Genomic DNA, 15891 nt, shown 5'->3' on the forward strand with positions numbered 1-15891 from the left:
AGACAGACAGACAGACAGACAGACAGAGAGACAGAAACAGACAGAGACAGAGACAGAGAGAAAAGAAAGCAAAATATTATGCTTACCCGTCATATTGATGGCATAATGGTAATTGGACCCAGTGAACTAGATTCTTAGTGAAACATATTTGCAAAAGGAAGGGGGATTAATCCCATAGAAACTCAGGGGCTACCATGTCTGTGAAGCCTCTAAGGGATCCAGTGGTCCAGGGCATGTTAGGATTTCTCTTCTAAAACGAGAAATAAGTTGCCAAACCTTATAATGCTCACTATAAAGAACGTAGAAGTAAGACTTTGGCAAGGCTCTTGAATTGTGAAGCAATGTAGGTCCCACTCAGCTGTGCTGCTGTAGCCATTTAATAAAAACACCTATAAGTCTAAGTGTAGAGTGAGGCTTGGAGGGAGAGAAGGCACGGAAGCAGGGGCAGGCTGCAGAGCACGCTGCCTCTCGCATGAGAACCATCACCAGGAAGCAGCCACAGCAGGAAAAGCTGCAGCAGGCCCAGGTCCCAGTGGCAGACTCAAGGCATAGGCAGATGTGTAGGGCTCTGGATCAAATCTATGCCCTCCTTTGTAACAACTGTTCTCCATTAAAAAAAACTAACACTCGACATGGTAGGGAGAGTTCTGTCTGTGGGACACTGAGGGAGCCAAGCAATCAGAGATGGAAATTATCTGAGCCATCTTCTCATAAAATTGGACACGCACAGTGGCATTCTAATATGAAGTAGCATCTATGGGATCAGGTCTGAGCAAGCCCAGAGGACATGAGGAAACTGCTTGAGCAGGTGATCCAAAGTCCCCTGGTTCCTACTCTTATCACTTCTCTGCTTCTCCCTCAGTCCACAGGTGGTGAAGATGCTGTCACTTGATAATACAGAGGGAAGAGCAGGCAGGCTTTCCAAACAGGTCTGCATGTTGTGTTAGCTCAATCCCAAAAGCTGCACTGCAGCCACATGCAGGGTGTCCCCAGAGCACAGGGAGGGAGGGAAGGAGGGGGGACGGTCTCCCAAGGAGCAGACCTCTGGCTATATGAAGGGTCCACTTGGTGTGGAAGATAACCCAAGGTACAGATCGGCACTGACGATGGCAGTGGGCAGTGGCTAAGCCAGGGAAGCTGTCAGGAGAAATATGGGCTCTTGAGACAGGTATAAGTAGTAAAGCTATTTAAACCCACACGGATGCTCTAAGCGCATCCACTGTGCAAGAGCTGCTTTAGAACTAGATGGTCTCAGCAGATTAAAGGGCCTGCAAGCAGGTGCGGGGGCCTGGGGTTCGATCCCGGGGGTGCGCTGAGACAGCAATTGAGTCTGGGTGTGGTGGCGCACCTGTAATCCCAGCTCTTGGGAGGCTGTAAACAGGTGGAACATTAGGAGTCCGATCTAGTAGTGAGACCCTGGGGGCCTGCCCCTTAGCTCAGTTCTTTAAGTGGCTGCTTCAACAAAGCAGTCAGGCTCAGGTTGCTGTGGTTCGATCCCCACAACTCCAGCTAGCCAATCATGCCCTGAAGGCATTCCGAGCAAAAAAAAAAAAAAAAAACACTTCTAGGAGTGAGACCCTGAACACCCTGCCTAAAATACAAAACAACAACAACAAAAACCAACTAGATGGTCAAGATGTCAGCTTCTTTCTCTAGCTATACAGGTTCCTGGTCAGTGGACCCAGAAGCCAAGGTGACAAGGACAGGGTTACACATGCTGTTATAGGCAGAATAATAAACCCACCTGCCAAATGTCCACACTCTAACCCTTGTGATCTGCAAATAGGTTATGTGTTATATGAAAAAGGGGGAATTAAGGTAGCCAATGGAATTAAGTTGGCTGGTCAGCTGACTTTAAAAATAGGGGGAGGGGGCCTGGCCCTAGCTCAGTTCTTTAAGTGGCTACTTCCACAAAGCTGTCAGCCTCAGGTTGTTGTAGTTCGATCCCCACAACCCTACAGCCAGCCAAAAGTGCCCTGAAGGCATTCGAAGAGAAAAAAAAACAGGGGGAATAGGCTGGCCAGATAGCTCAACAGACTAAGCACCTGCTTGGGCAAGCGCAGGGACCAGGGTTCGATCCCTGGCACCACATGCCGCACTAGTCCTGTCCCCAGATGCACTGTGCTGACCCAGAAGCTAGTTGTGGTAGCTCATGCCTGTAATCCCAGCACTGGGGAGGCTGAAAACAGGAGGATCACTATGAATCTGAGCTGTGTAGTGAGGCCTTATACCAAATACATAAATATAATGATAAATAAAAAAATAAAAATAGGGAGATTCTAGCTGAATGTGGAGGCATGCACCTGCGATTCCAGCACTCAGGAAGTTGAGGTAGAATCTCCATGTGCTCGAGGCCGGCTGGGGCTACCTAATGAGACCCTGTCAAGAAAACAAGAGATTCACCTGAATTATCTACATGGTCCCAAGGTAATCACGAAGGTCTTCAAAGATGGATGCAGAAGAGCCAGGGTCACAGTGATGAGGTGGGAGAGGGACTGTCCTCAGCGGCTGGCCTTGAAAGCAGCAGGGGTCTCCAAAGGGATCCTACTGACCCTCTCCAGGAAGGAATGCAGACCTGGCTGACACCTTGACTTTAGCCCAATGAGACCCATGTCCAAATTGCCATCAGGAAGAGACCAGGCTGAGTGTTCTGTATAGCACCCTTTACTGGGCTTTCCAAGTCTCTTTCCAGAGTTCAATGAGAGCAAGTCTAGTTTCATATTGATACTAAGACACATTCACCTTTTTTACTGCCACTCTTCCAAGAGAGCATCACGCAGTGTCTCAGAGGCGACACGACAAGTGCACAGCAGATGGAACGCTGGGGACTTGAGAAGGTGGCTGTCTTCTCTTAAGCCAGGCCGTCAATGAATGATCCTCGTCTCATCATTTCTGTTTTGAAGGCTTATTTTCATTAAAAACTTTATATGAATATGAAATGGTTTATTTCGTGATGGGGTTTACTCATTTGAAAGAAATTCATATTTTAAAATTTTAATTTCTAACCCAATAAAATTGATAGCTCATACAAACAAATCCTTCGGGATCCTGGACAACTTCTAAGAGTTGAAGGCTCTAAGAACCTTGCCCCGGGGGAGCAGCTCACTACCTGGTGGAGGCTGGTCCCACAGACACCCCTTTCTCCAAGGGAGCAGCTGCATAGCCCCGACTCTCGACGCCCTTCCTCACCCCAGGGCTCCGCCAGCACTGTCACTTCTGCATGCCACACAAGGCCTCGTTCATCACTCGCCATCCCATGCGTCGCCGCCCCAGCTCCACTTTATGCTGAAAGCCCTCCATACGGCCAAGGTCTCACCTAAGGATCACTCTGCTCTAGAGCCACAAGCACTGCCTAGAGCAGCAGAACAGCGCCCTCGGGGACAGCACACCCTCAGGCCGCTTGCTGGTGGGTAGGCACTAGGCTCTGTGACTTAGGGGTAGGTATCTTTTTCCTTCACTATTATTCCAAATGACAAAGGGCCATTTGCTTTCTATCCCCTTCACTGTGGGTCTGGAGTCCCTAATGCCCAAAGAGGAATATTTCCTCCAGGGGACACAGTCATGGTGGCTTTAAGTTAGGGGCGTCCTCCTACCCCTAGTCATTTTTGGGCTATGTGCGTCAATTAATCAAAAAGCAGACAAGAGGTCAGCTGGACCAGTTAGGGTGATCAGTGTGGGCTACCAAGGGGGAAGTAAGTTCCTGCTACCCAGTGGTAGGGAAGGAGACCTCACACTGGAGCCTGGAGGATTCATGGGCGCCTCCGGTTCTCTCGTGTCTAATCATGCTGGTTAGTGGGAAACGGGAACCCAGGAAACATCAGAGCAGCCAGAGGCTCAACTGCTCAAAGGGAACAAAGGTTCAGGACACCAAATAACAGCCCTAATCAGCCAAGTGTGATGGTGTATGCCTGTAATCCCAGCACTTGGGAGGCTGAGGCAGGAGGATATGAACTACACAGCAAGATCCTGTCTCAAAACAAACAAAAAAACATCCAGGGTGCTGGTCCCCGGGAAGAGGAATGTGGAAAGGGAGAGGAAAGATGATGTGGTGATTGGTATCTTAGGCCTTGTAACCACCACCAGGTAGGGGCGGAAGTAGTTCGCTGCTGTGGTTTCCCACCCTGTTCACCTCAAGAGTTGGGTGATATCTGTTTTATGTCAGACTCCAAGGAAGGATGACAGAAAGACGACCAAGGATCTGCTGTGGATGAAATTGTGTTGCTGTCAGGGAGGTGGAGGATTTTTTCTTTCTTCTTTTTCTTCTTCCATTAAAGAAAAATTGAGGCAAAATTTGCATCACAGCATAAAATCAACCCCTTTAAAGTGAGTAATTCAACATTTTACTACATCCAGAATGTTGTGCAACCCTCACCACAGACTATTATCAATACCCTTTCATCGTGTCAAATAGAAATTCTGTAACCAAGAGGCCACAGGGCCATGTCTTTCTCATCCAAGGTCAACAGATACTGAGAGACAAAGAAGTGGCTCTGCTAGGTCTCTTCTCTCTTCTCTCTTCTCAATTCATGCACAGGACTGCTTTCCCCTCCAGCTTTCAGGTGGAGTTTGCCAATGGAGGTACCATCAGGACCAAAAAAAGAACGTTTAACGGATCCGTCATGCACTCTGGCAGGGGCCAAGGTGGGCTGTCCATCCCAGCTCTTGTCCTTTCAGTTCTCATGGTTGTAACAGCTTCCTGAGTGAGCCCTGTGGGCCCATCCCAGGTAGGTGCCCATAACCTGCCCTCACCCTGAATGTACCATCTGCTCCCCGCTGAGACCAGAGACACAGCGTCACCTCTCCTTAACGGTCTGTATGCCAGTGTCCACCTCAGACTTCATGAACCAGCTCTACACTCAGGTCCCAGGCTTCAGGGGCCCAGGTCCCAAGGAGACTGGCGTGCACGCAAAGGCCCTCTGGTGGTCAGCTCTTGGAAGGGCACCAAATGGTCCAGAGCACGTTTCATCCAGAGATTGTGGTCTCCATTTCAGAGGAGAACGCAGGGTTTCAGCGACTTTCCACTGCCTTTAGTCTAAGAACCAAATCTTTGTGTTTACGTGTTACTGAGGATTGAACCCAGTGCCCTGACTGGGGATACATCCCCAGTCATTTATTTTTGAGACAGGATTTTAATAATTCTGTTGGCCAGGTTGGGCTTGAACTCATGATCCTCCTGCCTCAGTCTTGCAGAGTTCCGGGATTACAGGCACGTGTTACCATGCCCAGCAAGAACCAAAAGCTTGATCATGGATGGCAAAATCCCAACCTTGCCTCTCCTGCTGTCACTAAAACCCAGCCACACAGGTCTTTCCTCAGATCCCAGGATGTTAGAGAACATCCAGGATCTCTAGAGACCCTGCTGGTTACCTCAGCACTTTTTAATTTTATTTATTTACGTGTGTGGGTGTGGGTGTGGGTGTGTGTCCAGCTCAGCCCACCAGGGGGCGGGGCTGGCTGGCATGTGGTGCTGGGGGATTGAACCGCGGTCCCTGTGCTTTGTTAAGCTTGTTCCAAGTAGGTGCCTTAGACCACTGAGCCATCTCACCAGCCCCTAGCTAAGCATTTCTGAGTCAGGCCTTGAGCTTAGCAACTCAGGGTCCTCTCCTTTCTGAAGCCCCTGATCCCAAGAAGCAGCCCCAGACTCTGTCAAAAACTCACATTGATTTATTAGAATATGAAAAAGATTTCAGTTTTTTTCTGTACAGGCGGCAGAGCGGCAGCAGCTGCAGTGGCTTTGTACATGGTTGTCAATGTCACCTGTGTGGTGACTCCTGCCCAAAACAGCACTTGCAATGGAGAGGAGATAGACCCATGAGCAGAGCACCCATGTTCCTGTCTCCTGGAAAAGGGACATTCTATTGCACGATCCTGAGGGAGTGTCCAGGGGGATGCTGCCCACAGGCCTGGGCCTGGCCCTGGTGGCAGTGAGGGTGGGGAGTATGTGCCTGCGAGCAAGGCCTCTGGTGACCCAGGACTTTGTCCACGCCAGCAATTCCAGCTGAGGCAAGAGACCCACAGGGGAGGCCTCCTCCCCGGTGCTGGGCTCCACAGCAAGCTGGTTGTGCACACGAGGGAGAACTTTGGTGAAAGGGAGTAAGAAGGCCAGTTGGGCATGGCGTGTGCCTACTACCCCAGCATTAGGAGGTGGAGGCAGGACTGCAAGTCTGAGCCCAGGGTGGGCAACTTGCCCTGTCTTAAAAATTAAAAAAAATAAAATACCAGGATATAGCTCAGTGGCACAAGTGCCTGGCTGGCAAGTGCAAGGTCCTGAGTTCGATTCCCAGTACCAAAAAATAAAAATAAAAAGGGGGAGGACTGGGGAGGTAGCTCAGTGAGAAGGCCCTCAGTTCAATCTCCAGAACCACCAAAAACCAACCAAAGAATCCAAAAAGCAGCCCAGCAGGAAGTGAAGGCCAGGAACAAGGAGCAAGGGAGGTTCCAGGAGGCCTTGCACCTGTGAGACTGAGCAGCCCAGGCCAGGGCCATGTCTGAGACTGGAGCTAAAAGCCCAGCAGGCAAAAGACCAACTTGGAAGGGGGGGATGTTGGGCCAACAGGCACAAATGAGGAGGGCTGAGAGGGCCAAAGCCCCAACAGACTAGGACTTTTCCAACACTCAATACAGGAGTGCCTCTGTGCAAACAAGTTCATACATGGAAGTAAGGACAAACAAAACACAAAAAGGCAGCACTTTCTACAGCCCCAGACAGTCCCTTCCTGGGAAGCAGCCTTAAGCAGGGCCAGTGGTCCCTGTCCCTCAAGTCACTCCACTGTCAAGAATCCCAGTTCCACAGAGAAACCCTCAGCCTGTAGCTCTTGGGATGGCTCAGGGGGCTGGCAAGTGGGTGGGACTGCCACGGGCCACTGAATTCTCCCCCAGCCACCTGCCTGTGCCTGGTGTGTCCCCTGATAAAGGAGAGCCTGGCCAGGGCCAGGAGGGCACCAGCTCCTTCCTCTCCTGGATAGGACCACAGTGGAGCCTGAGGCTCTCCAGTAAAGTTGGTCTGAACAGGTAGATGATGGATGGAGGCAGGGGCTCTGTGGCCGGGAGACTCTGGTCTGGGCCCTGGTCCGATGTGAGAGGGCCTGGATCTGGGCAAGGGCAGGGTCTAGATCACGAGCCCAGCAATTCTGCCAAGTGGATTGGGAAGGCAGTTCCGGTGGATCAGGGGCCGCTTCCCAGGAGGCAGGGGAAGCCGTGCTGCGTGGGGGCTGTGGGCCCAGCTGCCATGCGGTGGGGGTAGGGCAGGACCAGTCCAGCTCAGGAAGCTAGAAGGGAGTCCCCCAGGTCCCTTCCAGCCCCTGCTCTGGTGGGAGTCTGTGGTGGGATGGGCGCCACCCCTGCCCTGGTGCTACTGTGCCTTGGGGATGAAAGGCTCTCCTTCCCCAGGCTCGGGGTGGGGGCCTGGGTCACTGAGGCAGCGCTGTATCCTCTGGGAGCTAGGGCTGTCACTCGGCCCAGGGGTGAAGACGTCGTCAGTGCCTGGGGATGAAGGCTCCTTGTTCCGCATCATAATGCCCCTGTCGTCGTCATCATCCTCATTCTCGGCCACTGTGACTGGATCCCGGTTCAGCCCCAAGACCTTGCCCTTCAGCTCCTCGTTCACCAGGTCCACAGACTCAGGCGACTGTGGCGAGGCTGGGTCGATAGTGATGACCGGCAAGTCTGCCTTCGGCTCGTAGGCCAGCGGGTCTGGAGACCGAGAACAGGCATAGGCTACTTTCAGCCCTGAGTCCCGCCCAGCAGGGGCTCCACCTGGAGGGCCCCCAGCCCCCAGCAGCAATTCCCAGAGACTTGTAGCAAGTGCAGCCATCGGATGGGCTTCAGAACTAACTGTCCCCTGATAGGTACCTTCTGGAAAGAATTTAAGACACCACACCACAGCAATCCATGCACAGCCATGGTTACTGCGCCACAACTCACAACAGCTCAGTGTTAGAAGTGGCCTGGCTGCCCATTACCAGATGAACGGATGAAGACAATGTGGACTATAGATACAATGGAGCGTTGCTCTGCCATAGAGAAGGATAAACACGAGGCATGTGTAGGAAAAGGGATGCACCTGGAGACCATAATGGTTTTTTGGTTTGCTTTATGGATATATTTGGTACAGGGTCTCACTACACAGCTCAGACTTGTAGTGATCATCCTGTCTCAGCCTCCTCATGGAGACCATACTGATTTTTGTTTTTCCATAATGTTAAGTGAACTAAATCAGACACACAAGCTTAAATATGGCATTCTCTCATATGAGAAACCTGAAGAATAAGTAATTTAAAGAGCAAAATAAAAGATAGTATGAAACAGGGAAACAGAGCCTTTGCATAGGACGGATATCTACAGATGGAGAAAGAAAGAGGGAGGGGCAAGGAAACACAGAAAGAATTACGATGTGTTATGTATTTGTACAACTCCCCATGGTGAATGTTATTCTGCTCAGCAAACACAAAAAACTACTCAGTCGACCTGGACCTGAGGAGCCCCGCCCCAAGCTTCTCTCAGACTGTGAGCAGGTGCCCCAAGATGCTGGTTAAGAATCAGGGCTCACTCCTGAGCTGTGGCTTGCCCCTGGGACCCAGAGCTATGCGGTGGCCCCTCTCTGTTGCCCCTGCCTCCTTGTCAGGCACCCCACCTGCCCCTGGCTCCAGCACAGACCTCACTGAGCCCCACCTGGGACACCTCTGTGCCTAGGGACAAGAGCAGGGCTCTCTGTCCATCTGTAGCTCCACCTGACACTGACACAGTTATGGCTTGGGAAGAGCTGAGGAGACAGAAAGCATGAGGCCTGTCCTGCCTGCTGGTTCTGAGGCCACTTCCTGTCTAAGGCCCAGCAGGCTGTGTCCAGCCCCAAGGTCCCACTCCAGGCCTTACCTGAGCCAATGCGAGCACGAGACATGGTTGGTGAGTCCAGCTTGTGGGCAGGCACCGTCAGGTAGTTGTTCATCTGACAGGAAGGACAGACAGGGTGAACATGGCAGCCTGGTGGGGTGCAGCCCTCTGGACACCACCCATACTGGAACCTGGAGGACCCCTGGGGACTTGTCCCAGGTCTACCATCTACCTGAGGAGCCTCAAATATTCCCTCACTGCCCCAGCTGGCAGCTCCAGCCCACACCTGCCCTCTGAGTTCCAGACCAAAAAGCTAAGAAGAGGGGCACCTAGGCCCTTCCTTAGGATCCCCTGTGACAGCCATTACTCTCAATTATCCCAAGTACTGTAGGAGCCCGGATGTAACTGTGGGCTCTTTCCTTCCCCTCTGCCCCACCTCAAACTGATGACCAAGTCTTACCAGTTCTACTTCCTTAGTGTCCTTAAACATACCCACTCCTCCACTCTCCCCTACCATAGCCCTAATTTGGGGTAACAATTATCCCACACTGCCAACAAGCTTCCCCAAGCCCCTCTGTTTTAAGAATGGGTTCATTTCCTTAGAGGGATTTGGTGGAGCACTGAGGGTACAGGCATGGGAATATCCCAGGCTCCCCAGGAAGGAAGGTCTGGCCTCCAGGCTGGCACACACCTTCTGTTCCAGCTGCCGGGCCTTTTGTCTCCGGAGCAGCATCTGGTTCCAGGCCTCCTCGTAGGGGTCAGCCACCAGTGTGTGTCTGTTGTAGGACCGCAACTGAGGGAGGAAGAGCTGTCAGTGCAGGACAGTGGAGGCCAAGGCTTCCGAGGGAAGGGAAGGGGACAGCAGTGCCCTCCGAGTGGGGCGCAGGGTGTGGGGTGGGGTCTCACTCGCTGCCTGGTTTTCTGCAGGTTGTTCCTCAGGATTTTTCGGATCTCCTCCTCCTTGTCCTTAGACAGTGCTGGCAGGATGCGCTCAGCAGGTAGGGACTTGGGGTGGATGTTCCTAGGACAACAGGACGCAGCTTAGGGCCACATTCTTGCGACCCTGCAGCCTACTGGGGCTGGTCTAGGACCATGCTGGAATGGCCCAAGCGAAAGCGAAAGCCTCAGGCCCTTAGTGTGGCCCCGAAGATCCCATTCCCTCCGCAACAGGACAACAGAGTCCTCCCCCACCCCACCCCCAGCTGGGGTTGAGGGTTGGGATGTGGTATGAGCACTGCCCAGACTGGCCAGTGGCACTCACTGCATGGAGACTGTGGAGACAGCGGAAGGGATCTTGCCCATGCCCCCACTTTCCACCAGCTCGATGGCCTGCTTCATCTCCATCTTGTGGTAGAAGGCGATGAGCTGAGGCTCCTTGGAGCGCTCGCCGGCTATCAGGCACTTCTTCACATACTTCTTATTAAAGCGGTTGAGCCTGGTAGGAGGAGGAGGGAACTGGATGGAGCAAGCTCCTAGGTGCAGGGAGACGCCGGGCATGAGGGGCACCCCCCCTTAGCTACCCACTTCCCTCCCAACCAGGCCTGCTACCTACTTGTCCTTCCAGTGGTGGTGGCCGTAGTGGCCACAGATGTCCTCAATGCCTGTCAGAAGGTGGTCCAGGAACTGAAACAGGCCCAGGGCCAGGTAAGCCTCACTGTTGGACTCTGCATAACCTGACTCTCCTGAAAGCACCCCACTGTCCACCCTGTTGTCTCTGCTCAGCCTGGCCCTGTAGTTCCACGAGTAGCCAGCAGGTGTCACTCATCCCCCATCATCCTGAACGGATCAGGTCCCTTACACCCTCTACCAGAGAGCCAGTTGAGTCCCATTCTCTGAACCCAGTTGAAAGAACACCTGCCTCACACCTGTGTCAGGTTCCAGCCAGAGGAGGATATAATGTAACACCCCCCTGGCCTCCTTCCCTAGTGGCCAGACCCTCAAGAGATCAATGGACCACCGTGTCCTGGAACATGGAAGAGATAACTGGAGGCTGAAGCCCAGCTGCTCCCCAGCGCCAAGCCTCCTCCCACCACTGAGGGCCCAGCCCCAGCTTCCAGTACCTGTGTGTGAATCTCCTCATTGATGGAGCGTTTCGTTTCCTGCTTTTTCTTCACAGCCAACAGATCTACCAGCGGCCGAATGGTCATGCCCTGGGGGCACAGGCGGCTGTCAGGTACTGGGGTTCTGCTACCCACCTCTCACGCTCCCCCTCCCCCATCCCCAGGGACTGGGCGAGGATGGTCTCTCTGCATTGAGGTCTGAAGACTGGCTGTTCTCCCCACCTCTATCCTGGCACTTACACAAAGTCAGGTCCTTAAAGTCGGCTTCTCCCTGCAGACACTGCCAGAGGTCTAATAACCTAATTAACCTAGCGACCCTCAGTGGGCACCTAGGTGGGACCTGGGTTCAAATGGAGACTCCAGGACTGGCTCTGCAATCTGACGCGTCACCCTCCCTACCCTCACAGTAAGGGAGACACACCTCTGCTCTGCCTCCCACAAAGGCTGCTGGGAGGACCTGGAGACAACAGCAGGGGCTAATTTAGCTGCATACTTGTCAGGTGAGGGACCAGGTTATAAGGTTCCCTTGTGTAAGCTCTTTAATGTCTACAACAATTCAACAACTCTTACTTTTCTCATTTGACAGAGGAAACTGAGGCTCAGAGGAGGGCTAAAGTCAGCCCTGGAGTAAGCAACCACGTAAGGTCCCAATGTAGTAAAGCAAAGACTGAAACCTGGGCAGGCTGGCTCCAGAGGGGCATCCCTACCCCAGGACTGCCTTCAGTGAAAATGAGTTTGCAAAGCCATCAGTGTGCACAACTAGCGTCAGAGAGAAACAAGTTTTTGTTTTGTGTTGTTTGAGAAGAGGGTCTCGATATGTGGTCCAGGCTGGCCTCAAATTTGTGGTGATCCTCCTGCCTCAACAGGTATGCGCCACCATACCTGGCCCTGAAACAATTGATGATGGAAGCAGGGCAGAATGACAAAATGAGGTAGCTCCCTCTCCTTGGGGGGAGAGGGGCGGGGCTGGGGCAGGAGGACTGTCCCAAGTTCAAGCCTAGCTTGGGCCACATAGTGAGTTCAACGCCAGCCTAGACTACACAGTGAGACCTGTCTCAAAAAATAAGAGACAGGAAATACGCATAGCCTCAGGTTTCCCCTGTATTTTTTTCTCTTAAGAAGACAAACATATGTTCCATCTAGAGCTCAGAGAGGATTAGATGGAAGCGTGACAGAAGGCAGAAGTGATGGGAAAGCTATGGAGGCCATGGCAGAGCTTCACACCTGCCCAAGCTCAGTCAGGTACAGTAAGCACAGCCTGGGCTTCCCTGGGGACTAGGGGCAGCGGTGGGGCCATCAGCTAAGCCTGGGTCACTGAAAGGCTCAGAAGTCAGGGACCAGCAAGCTGGAAGAATTCTTGGGGGTAATTTAGCCCCGTTCCTTCATTTCATGAGCCAGGAATGGAGACACAGAGATGGGCTGTTCACTGGGTCACAAGGCAGGGACAGAGCTAAGGCTGACTCTGGGCTCCTGCTACGTGACTTGGAGCCCCACCCCACTGCCCATGCTGTGCTGTTAGTCCCACTTTACAGGTAAGGAAGCTGAGACCCCAAGACATTAATTACTGAAGGCCTACATCGAATCTAGCAGTCAGACCTTGGGGCTGCTGACTTTAACCCCATCTCTGAAATGGTTCCTAAATGCGGGCAGCACTTGGCTTACTTCACATCCGGTCAATCATGTCACAATCACTCCTTATGACAACTCTCATTTCACAGTTAAAAAATGTGGCCCCAAAGGGAAGTGGCTTGCTCAAGATCACTTGTAAGAGTAGGAAAATTTAGTAGGCAAAGGAATGGGGAATAGGAATTGCTCTGAGAGACAGGAGGGGTCCGGAATGGGTTGTCTCAAGGTCGTTACCGTTTTTGTCTGCATGTCCCCTCCAAGCCTCATGCAGTTACAGCTGGAGCTTCTGGCTCGAGAGCTGTGTGATGCTGGGGTCAAGCCTGTGGTTTGGCATAGGATTAAGGATGTCCCACCCTGATTGTGAGTGCCCTGCCTACCCTAAGGGCTGTAACCTGGATAAGATATAGACAGAAAGTGGGTCCCTCCTTGTCACTTGCTACTTCACCACTGGCTACCGGCTGCCTGCCCTGCTATGCCATCCCTCTCCCATGCCTTGGAGCCAGCTGACTACAGACTGAGATCTCTGCTAATTATGGGCCAAATGAACCTTTCTTCCTTTAACTTTGCGTGTTGGGTATTTTGTCTAGTGAGGAGAAAAATTAAGACAGGAAAGCAGCAGGGTAGCACTGAAGCTGGAGTCGAGTCCACAGCCCCTTGGAGCATGTTCTTGTTCTTTTCAGGGACTCGGGGGCTTAGCACCTGTACAAAGACGGTGAAGAAGATGACAGTGATGATGGCAGTGAGGAACAGCTCACACATGGGGAAGTGCTTCTTGTCTAGGAGGTAGCCCAGGGAGAAGGCGATGGCCCCTCGCAGGCCCCCATAGGCAATGATGAACTGGTCCTTGGGGGTCAGCTTCACAATGCGGAACTTGTTTATGAACCAAGTCAGGCCCAGCACACCTGTCAGGGAGTGGGGAAGAGAGTGGTCAGGCTGTCCTTACCACCTTGGGGAGTCTACTAGGACCTTCTTATGTATCCAGGAAGCCACTACCTAGTTCACTTATTTCTTGAGCCCCTCAGCCCAGTGCACCCCAAGTTCCTCAATGTAAAGCAAGGTGGTCCTTAAATTGGGTTCCCCAACTTGGGTATGCTTTGGTGACATTACCAAGGCCTCCAGCGGCCAGTGGTCAGGAGGGAGAAGGGAAAGGAGAAAACAAGATTGGTGACAAGCAGATACTTATTGAACATGATGCGCTCATGGGAATCATTATTCTACTCTACTTTCCTATGTACTTGGAATTTTCTATCATAAAACATTATTCTAAAATGTAAACAGGTTCTAACCTTAGCTCATAAAATTAGGCTCCCTGAGGATTAGGATCAGAAACAATGGGCATTTTAAAAAGTGCACCAAGTAAACATGAAACAGCCAGGCCCGGGGACCACACACCCAGCCTCATCTCGGGGAGGTGAGCTCTGAGAGGAGCAGCGACTTGGCCACCAACATGAGGCATACCAGGCACAAGAAAGTGGAATCCAAGGGCCCGGCCCGAGGCCTGGTCCCCACAGGCAGCCCCGCACAGTGGCGCAGCTATGAGGGGGATGCAGGCTGCAAGTACCTGTGGCATCTGTGCTGCAATGACGTACCCCAGGCTCAGAGGTGCGGACCTGGGTTTTCTGGGCCTCGGATCCCTCCTCAGGAAACCAAAAGGCCCAGAGGTCTCAAGAGCCCCTTCGCTCTGACACACTGTGGCTGTCCATGAGTCACACAGACTCTTTGGAGTCTGAGCTTCTTTCCCCTTGAGGGCCCATTATGACATCAGTTTTGCAGAGAGGGGAAAGAAGGGTACACCCAGGAGCCATTCATGGGCACCCCCTACACCTCACAACCTCTTCACACAACACTCCGACCTGTACCACATCCTCCACATTTCAGCCCCTCCATATAATGTACTACACATGCTTTACCACATACTCACACCCTAGCCCCTACATGTATTACCAAACACAATCTACCCTACACACAGACCAACCCCTATAAATACCCGCCTCAAATACATATAACCACCCAGCCCCACTGGATCACATAGCCATCTCCCAGCCTGACCTCTGAACAGAACAGACTCCTCCCCACCCCCGCCCCCCATACCACCACCTCATGGCCTGGGCCCTCCTCTCAATGCATCACACACACAGCATACCACACAACCTTCTCACAACTTCACTGCTCCACACACCACACTTCACACACACACTCCTCCCTTGGCCTGGATCCCTGCCTCACCCAGCACCCGGGCGACGAGGCAGAAGAGCAGGGTGCAGATGACGAAGGTCCAGTTCCAGTGGTGGGAGCCAGCCACAGTAGAGACGCCAAGAAAGATGAAGATGAGAGTCTCGCTGACACTGCTCCACATCTTCAGGAAATACTTGATGGTGGTGTGGGACTTGTGGGAGATGTTGGCCTCCACGTAGGGACGCATGACCACTCCTGAGGCGATGAGTCTGGGGCCGGCAAAGAGCAGGGTTCAGGGGTGAGCAGCACCTCCCAGGGGCCCTCTGTTGACAGGGCTGACAAAGCCAGGAGGAACAGGTGCCTGATTACTGTGCAACTCTCAGGGGCTGTGCCTTTGCACATCTGTTCCCTACTCAATCGTCACATCAGCCTCACAGGGCTGGGAATGGACTTCCATTTTTCAGAAGAGAGATCTGATATTGGGAGAAATAAAATTGCCTGTTATGCATCACACTGCAGCAAATGGCAGTGATAAGGTCTGTCCAACTCCACAGCCCGTGCCTTCTCCCCAGGGCCATGCTCGCTGCCCGTCCAAAGGGTGCCAGTGACACTCCTTTGTGCCTCTCTGGTTTCTTTCCTCCTGGCCTGGTACTCATATTGGGCTCTGCTCCTGTTGGCCAGGCTTTCTCCCTGCTGCCCAGAATCCTCAAGCCAGCCTGGCCTCCACACCTCTGCTACTCTCCTTATCAGGAAAGCCCCCTGCATAGCTCACTCCTCCTCCGCCCCAGTGGAGGCCTCAAGATCTCAAGACTCAGGCCCAGGGAGATGCCCTGTGCATCCCCAATGGTGCCTTAGGGGAGGAGTACATGGGAGCCTATGTCCAGCTCCACCTGTGGAACTCCTTTTAAGACGAAGAAACTGGATGTGATAGTGCTTGCCTGTTATCCCAGTACCCTGAGAGGCCGAGGCAGGAGGATCACAAAGTTTGAGCCCAACCTAAACAACCTAGCAAGACCCTGTCTCAAAAAAATAAATAAAATAAAAAAGACTGGGAATGTAGCTCAGTGTGAAGGCCCTGAATTCAATAACCAGGTCTGAAGAAAAGAAAAAAATTAAAAACACAAAAGGAGGAAGTAGTAGGACCAAGTTTTTCCTGAGTCAGTCCTGGGCTCTGCCCTCCTGTGGCCAGACTAACATCAAT

The 15891-nt window shown here is 52.5% G+C and overlaps 1 protein-coding gene and 1 long non-coding RNA gene across 2 annotated transcripts in view; one reads left to right on the forward strand and one right to left on the reverse strand.

Annotated features, from left to right (window-relative positions):
• Positions 1-1472: 1472 nt before the first annotated feature.
• On the forward strand, positions 1473-6905 carry LOC111813073. Its single transcript, XR_002818408.1, has 3 exons — positions 1473-1485; positions 6314-6323; positions 6830-6905. It is a non-coding gene; the product is annotated as an uncharacterized LOC111813073 (long non-coding RNA).
• A 225-nt stretch (positions 6906-7130) lies between these two features.
• Positions 7131-15891, reverse strand: part of Slc9a1 (solute carrier family 9 member A1) — a 56261-nt gene continuing 47500 nt past the window's right edge. The window contains exons 4-12 of the mRNA XM_004642861.2: positions 14742-14959; positions 13215-13417; positions 10890-10979; positions 10382-10452; positions 10091-10264; positions 9736-9850; positions 9521-9622; positions 8872-8944; positions 7131-7692 (exon numbers count right to left, since the gene is read on the reverse strand). Coding sequence (XP_004642918.1) covers positions 7352-7692; positions 8872-8944; positions 9521-9622; positions 9736-9850; positions 10091-10264; positions 10382-10452; positions 10890-10979; positions 13215-13417; positions 14742-14959 — 1387 coding nt within the window. The 3' untranslated portion in view covers positions 7131-7351. The remainder of the gene's footprint in view (positions 7693-8871; positions 8945-9520; positions 9623-9735; positions 9851-10090; positions 10265-10381; positions 10453-10889; positions 10980-13214; positions 13418-14741; positions 14960-15891) is intronic.

Source organism: Octodon degus, unplaced genomic scaffold (assembly GCF_000260255.1).
Source record: "Octodon degus isolate 3935 unplaced genomic scaffold, OctDeg1.0 scaffold00163, whole genome shotgun sequence".
Classification (NCBI taxonomy): Eukaryota; Metazoa; Chordata; class Mammalia; order Rodentia; family Octodontidae; genus Octodon; species Octodon degus.